Source organism: Aquila chrysaetos, chromosome 15 (assembly GCF_900496995.4).
Source record: "Aquila chrysaetos chrysaetos chromosome 15, bAquChr1.4, whole genome shotgun sequence".
NCBI lineage: Eukaryota > Metazoa > Chordata > Aves > Accipitriformes > Accipitridae > Aquila > Aquila chrysaetos.
Genome location: NC_044018.1, coordinates 6,214,445 through 6,223,113, shown reverse-complemented (window position 1 = coordinate 6,223,113; position 8,669 = coordinate 6,214,445). Strand labels below are relative to the sequence as shown.

Genomic DNA, 8,669 nt, shown 5'->3' with positions numbered 1-8,669 from the left:
CCCACTACTTCAGTTAAAACCTCCTAGTCAGCTCTTAACTTCTCTCCACCTCAGGCCCTTTTCTTCCATCAGAGGAAACAAATGAGTCTGATCGAGTAAAGCCCTGTGTGTTTAAAAAATAATGACATCCTTACCTCCTAAGAGTGATAGTCAATATAGAATTAACATAAAATGTGCAAATTGCCTTATTTTATACGGAAGAAATGAATAAGCCTCTGGAAGCTTTTATCACATGTCGGTTGGCATGGCTTGAAAAGTCCAACATCTACCACCATTTAGTAAAACACATGGAGTCAGGTCCCATCTGGAACAGATCAAATTGCTTTAGCTGGTCAATCAAAGCTCAAAGTCCCATGGAAATTTATATCACCTAAAGGCCTGTGAGTTCCCTTTCCAGTCAAAGTTAGGGAATAGAGCCATATACCCCTTCACTGGTGACATATATCACGGACCGTGGGACACCAGAGTGGTGTCACCAACACTTTCACTACTTTGGGGAATCTGGAAGAAACTGTGGAGTTTGGATTTCAGTTCACAGAAAGCCAAGTTAACCTAAGAATTCAGCATATTCTCCTAGCTGAGCTACATGAATATCTGATGTGTGGATTCTGCTGACAGGGAGAAGAAATGTCATTTTCTGTTGACCCAACATAAATACTGTCAAAAAATTTTGAGGAAATGGATAAAGTAGTAATGCAGAGGAAACAAAATGCTTCAATTAATTCTTGAACTACTGGCATGGTTTTAATATCTTTAATAAAACACATATTAAGAAATAGAAACAGTCTTTGGCATTTTTCAGACTTTTTTTAGAAGCCTCTCATTTTTGTTTTGTGACAAAAACAATTTGTTGCCATCTCCATGAATCACCAAGTGCTTCAGCTGGTGCAAATCCACATTTTCTGTTTAAAATATGTTTTGAATGACAGTTATAAGCAGTAAAGCTCTTCATGAAGGCTGTTCCAATAAGATCTGTCTCTGAATAAAGTGAGATTTCAGCCAAAGTTCAAGATAAATGGGAAATCCAGACAGAGTAGTAGATGGGAACGATGTGGATCAAATCAGATGTCGACATTATACGATGTTCAGCAAGTGTCTGGGAACCACTTCCACAAGCAAAAGCAGTAGTGAGAAGTTACTGTTTCTGTCCAGCTTATTTTAGAGAGAGAGTCTGCAGCAAAACCCAGCAAGAGGTTGTGGTATATTTTTCTGTCTTCAACTTCTACATTACTGAATTCCTCTTCGTTGAGAGAAAGATTTCGGTTTCATGATATTGCTTGCTATTAATAAATACTTGTGCTGTTACGGTGCTTAAAATCCCCTTCCATGCTAAACTTTGCACGACGGCAAAACAAAAACATAGTCCCTGCTCTGAAAATGTACAATTTAGGTGTAAAACAAATGGGGGCAGAGAGCAATCAGGATTATAGAGGAGCAGATGGACAGCATCGCTCAGTGCAGTGGTCCTGGCACACCCATTCACGCCATCTGAAAACCTGCCCCAGAGTTTGTCACCTTTATTTCCTTTAAGACCAGTACTAATTGCCTTGCATCTTACAGCCTGCCTTTTCATGGCTAAGTCGAGAACAGAGCTTCAGTGCCTGTCAAGGCAAAAGAAAATTCCATGTGGCAAATGACCAGCAGCGTCTGAGCAAGCACAAAACATTGCGCCATTTAACTGGCACGTGGAGCCGTGTGAGAGCAAAGTCTCCCAGCTCAGCCACGGGCTGGGAAAGCCCCTGTGCTCAGGCCCATTCAGCTCCTGTGCAATTTGGGAGCGGTGCTGCCTGCCTCGCTGTTTCTCCGGCACAGTGGTCTCCAAACACAGCTGGGGCTGGACAGGCTGCATTTCTCTTGCATCCTGTGGGTTATGTGAGCAGAGGGTTTCCCAGCCCATGGGATGGGTATGAAGTATGTGGCTCTGGTTGCTGGCAGGGTGACTCAGAGTTACCCCCTCCCAAGCATCAGCACGACCGCTGTGCCCCAGGACAGGGACAGCCGTGGCTACGGGCTATCGTTGCCCACACTGGCGCCACAGTATCTTCTGCCCCAGGACATCCAAAGAGCATCTTTCACCAAGCTGGCAGCTGTGGACTCAGGATATAGCCTTGTGGTTATGGGTGCAACCAATATCCTGACACAGGTGTCCCGGCCAATTGCTCACGGACTGAAATAAATTGAACAGAAACCCAAAGAACTCTGCAAAATGCTGTAGTGAAAGGTCTGGGAGGAAGCTGGAGGCACATAGGCTGTACGGCTTTGTGGGCAGAGATGGCTGTCCACCGGGGCGTCTGGCAGAGGGTACCTGCTTTATGCTTTGCAGACAGAGCTATGCTGAATAACCATCTTGTCTGCAGGAGGGAGCTCACTCCCAGGCTCTGCATGCTGCCAGCTTGCAGCTGGGCTAATGCGAAGGAATGCACTCCCTAGCAATGCTTCTTTATAAGTTATTTTTACCGGGGGATTTGAGTATCGTTACAGTGAACGTGTGTACAAATATTGGAAGAACAATGTGCACTGGAGAAAACAAAGTGAAAAACCACCCGGCTTCCTATTCCTCCTGGGTAAACCTGCGATTTCTCCCACCTTCTTGAGTTGCAGTCTAATACAATGTTGTACAGCCTGCTGCCTCCTTAAATAATTCCTGCTGGAGTAGCAGACACTGAGTACATCACTGAAATCTCATGAAGTTGTTTAGCTTCCAGTTCCACATCCTGAGGAATTAAATCTCTGGGAGAAGGGAATGACCTGGGTGTCCCTCTGGGTGCTCTCCTGGCACAGGATAACTCCTGGTGTGGGGCTGGAGCTGGATATTTTGCAGGGGTTTCCAATTTTACTGTCAGTCCTATTCTCCTGAGCTCCCAGTTCCCCTCTTCCAGCTCCTCACACATCTATCAGGGCTCAAATAAATGTGATATATTGATGCTTCACCAGTTTGAAATGAACTGCAATTACCAAACAGAGGATTCATTTCATTTACCTCCAGCCACCTAGAAGTCAAGCATCTGGCTTAAACCAGTTGTCTATAGTTAGGGGAGAGGGATGGACACTGTCTGAAGTCTTCCTACTTATTTTAAATACCTTTCTTAGGCTGGGATGAATCACATGCTGAAAGCCCTTGCCTCCCAAGGGCTATAGAGGAATCTACAAAACCAAGTTTTAGATAATTAAAGTGTGGTGACTTGAAACCCACCCTCAATATTTGTTTATAAAGCAGCTGTGAAACATGAGATTGGTGTGTTTAGGATTTTGATGGTGGAGCCAGGAAGGGTTGTGATGATCACCCATGCTGACTCTAAGAATAACAACCTGGCCTCTAGCCTTTAAATTTTGCTCATCCGGAGTGTTTCGGGGTTTTTTAGTAGAAAACCAAAGAAGTATCTGTCAATTATAAAATGAATCTTGCCCTATAAATTGCCACCTTCACAGATAACAAGGCTGTAGAAGAGGAGGAAGAAGGACAAACTGAAGATGTCCCAAGAGAGAGAAGGCCAGCAGGGGATTTTTAATAATTTAACAGACACTGGAGTGTGAGCCCATGATATTATTTCTACACAAGACTTTGAACACTCACCAAGACATTATAACTTTCAGCTCCTAGCTGTCTGAGCTGAATCAAAATGAATAATTCAGAGGAGAAAGTCTCTTGAACTGTTTGCCACGGGTTACGAGGCTCTGCCGCATCGGAGTAGCCTGGACGTGCCATCTCCGCAGGTGCTGGGACACTGCAGGGACACGGTGCAGGGACGGTGCCAGCTGCACCGGGGTTTCTGTCCTTCTTCAGCTGCTCTGCTGCTGGCTTCAGATGCTTTAGGAGACTTTTGTTTGCGAGCTGCACTCCAGCTTTCGACCAGCTGAGTACCATGTGCGCAGCAGCGGCTCAGCAATGCGAGTAACGCTGCTAAGCAATCAGAAAGTGGCAGCGGGGCTGGCAGCACCAAGCCAAATTTGGCCGGTTGCAGATGGAAGCCAAGAAGAGCAAACAAAACCTGAGACAGAGGCAGCCTTCTTGCCATCGAAGCGATGCAGCCAGAGCAGCCACTTGTTTCTTGCAGTGCTTAAGTGATTCAATTAAGTTGAACGAATAAAATAATTCCTAAGGGGCATGAGTCTATTGAATGCACTGAGTAGAGAATAATGCATGTTATTGAATGAGATGCCCATGGGCAGGAGCCCTCTTTGCCTAGCAGTGAAGCCCTTTTGTGCCATGGTGGGGCTGCCCAGACATACCTGAGCTGGGTTTTAACCCGGGCGCTGCTAACAGAGCTCAGCATGGGCTGCGTACAAACCCTGCACGAGAATTTGCAGAAGTGGACCCTGTGGCCGCAGCATTAGCAGAGCATTGGCCAGGCTCAGGCTGGCTCGGGTCGGCCGGACCCTAGCCACAAACAGCCTCTGTCTGTCTTGTCGGCTCTGCAGCCAGTTGCTGTGCCCATGTGAGAGCCAGCGGTTACCAAGTAAGTCTGAAAGTTGCTAGTTCTGGCTATGGGCTCTGGTCCTGCTTTGTTGTCAGGATGCTGGAGGAACAGACAGCTTGGAGTCTAGACTGCAAGGGTGTTTAGCATCTAATATCTTTAGCTGTGGGACCACAGAAATCTCATTCCATTAGGAAGAGGCTCAGGAATAGCATTTTTCCTTCCCTGCCAGCTGGATCACATTCATGGTATCTTTGAGAAAGAAGAGTATTGCCTTCACAGCTGAATATCTAATGCTATAGGCAACTTTTTCAGGCTTTTTCTGGATTTGCATACCATGTAAACTGTTCCCAAATCCTTTAGACAACTAAACGAAGCCAGCTCTAATCTTGGTTGATAAAGCATCAGCAGCTGCACAGCAGGATTTTCTGAAGTTATCTATATAGAGGAATATGGCTGTGTGACTTGCTCAATGCCACTGAGATTTTCATCAGTATTAGGCCATGAAAAGTTACTGTTTGAAAACAACAGGATAAATCAAGTAACACTATCAAGATTGGGAGAATATGCTGTTTATTTACTACCATGTTAAATTGAAAGAGGGAAAGATGGGTAAAAATGAAAAATACTCCTTTTATTTTTTTTAACCATAGAGCTTTCCCGTTTCTTTTCTGTCCTATATTTCATAATGAAAGGAGGAAAAGTGATAAACTTTTCTATACTCTTGCTCTTTTAGTCTATGGAAACTACAATAGCCAAATCAAAAGCCAAAATGTTTTTAAGACACTCCTTTTATCTCCTTTTGTTGAAACACATAAAACTAAAAGGTAGTATAGGCCATCTGTGAAATGTCTTTCTTTCCACCTTTTTTGCTAAACACATCAGAGGAAAAAAAATCTGATCAGCCCTTAAAAAAACCACAATCGAACAGGACAGTTGCTTTGTCTTTCAGACACAGACTCAAAAATACGGGTAGGTTTATATATAAATATATATACAGTAACCAAAACCTCAAATTCAAATACACCTGAGCTTTGGGGAAGCTTGTATATTCATTCAATCTTTGTGGCTGAGGCTCATCTGTAACAGAACTATTTGCAAATAGACAGAATACTTCCTCTTTAATCTTATCTAGCAATCTGTCTGTTTGTCTGGGTTTTTCCTAGAGATGGCCTCAGATCTTGATATCTGAGGGCTGCACGGCTAAATTAAGGCGAGATCATACCCAGCTTCACAGAGGCCTTTATTTTCTCTTGTTTGCCACGAGCATTTGTTTCATTTTAACTCATTGGGATGAAAGGCAGAGCAGCCACACAGCCTGGCTCAGCCTCCACTGGCCCTGTGCTTGGCCCACCTTTGGGAAAATATCTTATTTTGACCGATGGTTGTTTGCTCTATGGGCAGACTGTGGCTGAGCTGCACAAAATGGCTCTGCGAGAGCTGCGAGTCCTCTTTCCCGGGGCTCTTCCAGCGCACCGAGCACATCCCGACCTTTGGAACTCCCAGCTCTGGTGGCTCTGTCAGGGCAGGCAGCGTCCGAGGGTACCTCACCAGCTGCTCTTCAGGTCACACATCTTGGAGGGGCGAGTCCTGGATTCATGCCCAAGAGCTCTTTCCCCATCCACAAAGAGGATTGTTTGAGGTTTCACGCCTTCAATGCCACCTTTAGGCAAGCCGCTGCAGCTTGGCAATAGGAAAAAGATGGTGAAATGTTGGGATCTATCCACGTGTGCCTGGCTAATTGCTGTAAATTAGCTTGGCCCATTTATGCCCTTGAAGAACCTCAGGCACCACTGGCAAGTAAAACAGATACGCAGTGCCTTTGGTTCACACTCTCTCAGAGGACAAGAGGTGGATGAGGCTGTTTGGTAGCTGTTCAGACCAAGTACTGCTTAGACAACTACCACGCATTGTATTTTGAACAATTTTTTACGGCCCTTACCTGCATCAGTAATTACAATTACCCCTGAAATTTAGTGCACTGGGAAGAGCTCCAACTTCAACAGAGCCGTGCCATGCAGTGTGGATGGAGAAGAATAGGAAAATTTTTCAGGGTTTTGTTATGTTCTTTCCTGTCTGTGTCCCCCACGTTGCTCAGAGGGGTTTTGCCACCTCCTCAAGCATTTTGTCATGGGTAACTTCTCACCGCTTCAGATTCTCCGCATTCTCTGTGCGAGACCTCACCGATTCCTACCAGTGCTCGTGTGGTTAATGGGTGAGAGGAGGGGAGCGAGCACATCTGAAAGGAATGCAAGAAATATAAACAATTTTATTAACAAGACCACAAAACTATTTTTTAATATATGCAGCCATTTACAAGGAGCAAATAAACAAACAAACAGAAAAACCCACTGGGGAGACACGGTCGGTGTCGGCGAGCGCAGTGAACTGGCACAGACGATACGGGCAGGTTTGGGTAGGGTCCCTTTCCTCCACCCTACCTCCACCGTGGGCTGTCCCCGGCCAACGCCAGCCCCTACGAGCAGGGCGAGCCGGTGCGGAGCCCGGCGCTATGGCGGTGGGGTGCCACGCGTGTCCTGCTGCGGCGCCAGCGACGACGCCAGCTGCGTCAGGGCTCGGGCGATGATGGAGAGGTGGCTGTTCATCGTCCGCAGCTCTGCCAGGATGTCGCTCACATTCGCCGACGCCTGCTCGGAGCTCGGGGGCACGGCGTGGGCAGCTGGCGGCGAGGGAGCAGCCCCCGGAGCCGTGTCTCCCATAGGCGCTGCCTGGGGATTTCCATCATGGGAGGGGTGTGGGGGTGTGCTGCTGCTGCGCTTCATGCCTTCCAGGGAGCCCGTTCTTACGGGTGGTTGGTCTTCTTCCTTCCCCCGAATGGTGGCGAGGGTTGCAGAAGCAAGGAAGGGCAGCCAGTTGATGAGGTGGGTGGCACTGCCAGGTGGGACTACCGGCAAATAAAGTCCAGGGTGCAGGGATGGAGTGGAGGCGGGTGGTGCGGGAAGAGAAGGGAGTCCAGGGTGAACAGCGGCAGCAGAAGTTGATGTTGATGGTGGAACAGGAGGTGGTTTGGGATGTAAGGCTGCAACGCAGGCAGGTAACGGTGGTGAAAATGATGCAGTACCGGTGTCAGAGGAAGAGGAGGGTGATGCTGGAGCTGTGAAAGGTCCAGGTTCTTCAGAGGTTGGTGGTGAAGTGGCAGCAGGTGGAGCGTCAGGTGTGCAAGGGTCTGAGTCTGCAAGGAAAACACATCATGAGCCTTGATTCACACACGTACTTACATACAGGGACTGCTGCTTGCTGTCATTTCAGTGGGACTGGGCCTTTTTGATTCAAGAGTGAACAGTGATACTCTCTGTAAGGCCAATTAGAAAAGAACAGACATACTCAAAGACGAAAGCCTACTGTAGGTAAACATGCAACTTGACATTATAAATCTAAAGTATCCTTCCACTCTCATTCTTCATAAAGCTTGTGGACAGGCCTTAACATTTTTCTGGTTGACATCTCATAGGTATGCATTAGCTGGTGAATTACCTACTGTGTTTTCCTGGCCAGTCATGGAACGACAGTAATGTCCTAACTGACTCAGATCTCCCATGGAGATGTGAGGGCTGGACAGCTGCTGCCAGAGCCAAAGTTAATTACTGCTTCATAGAGGGTCCCAGTTTTCAGCATTCTGCTTTGAATGGACAGGTCAACACCAGAAACAGTAGGAGCTAGTTGGTGGCTTAAACTCTTCAATAGCTTTATTTTTTATGTGGAAGCATGACAGAGTTCACACAATTAAAATTAGACATAGATCCCTGCCTGTAGATATTTAGCAGCTTCAGCTATAAAAATCAACAAAGAGACCGAGAAAGAAATTTTTGACACTGTGCATCCCAGCTTGACACCTATGCTACCTTGCAAGCAGTTCAGTGGACCTCATCCAATGTCCACTGAAGTAATTAGAAACATGCTTGCTTGGACTGAGTTCAACATATACAGTGTAGGATGACAGAGCAGCCTCTGGGGAACATGCAAAGGTTTGGAGAGCCACTCTATGGTCCAAGGTGCTCTACCCGCTGTGCTCGGTTGGTAAATACTGTATGGTAAGGATGATCCTATTTTTACAATAATTCTGAAAGCCAGAAATGTAATAGGAAATGTTAGCCTTTCAACAGCCTCGAGTATCTGCATAAGTGGAATTACTATACCACGCCGCTGATCTTTATTTTAGCATTGGGAACACATTATACAGAAGGTGGTGAGATGCTACAGGAATGGTCAGTGTAAGACGGATGGATTTTAAAA

The 8,669-nt window shown here is 46.4% G+C and overlaps 1 protein-coding gene across 5 annotated transcripts in view; it reads right to left on the bottom strand.

Annotated features, from left to right (window-relative positions):
- Window positions 1–6,817: 6,817 nt before the first annotated feature.
- The window catches only part of RUNX2 (RUNX family transcription factor 2), a 223,373-nt gene continuing 221,521 nt past the window's right edge, over window positions 6,818–8,669 (bottom strand). For all 5 annotated transcript variants that reach the window (XM_030037300.1, XM_041128816.1, XM_041128818.1 and 2 more), the window contains one exon: window positions 6,818–7,608. In XM_030037300.1, the coding sequence (XP_029893160.1) occupies window positions 6,926–7,608 (683 nt within the window). In that variant the 3' untranslated portion in view covers window positions 6,818–6,925. The remainder of the gene's footprint in view (window positions 7,609–8,669) is intronic.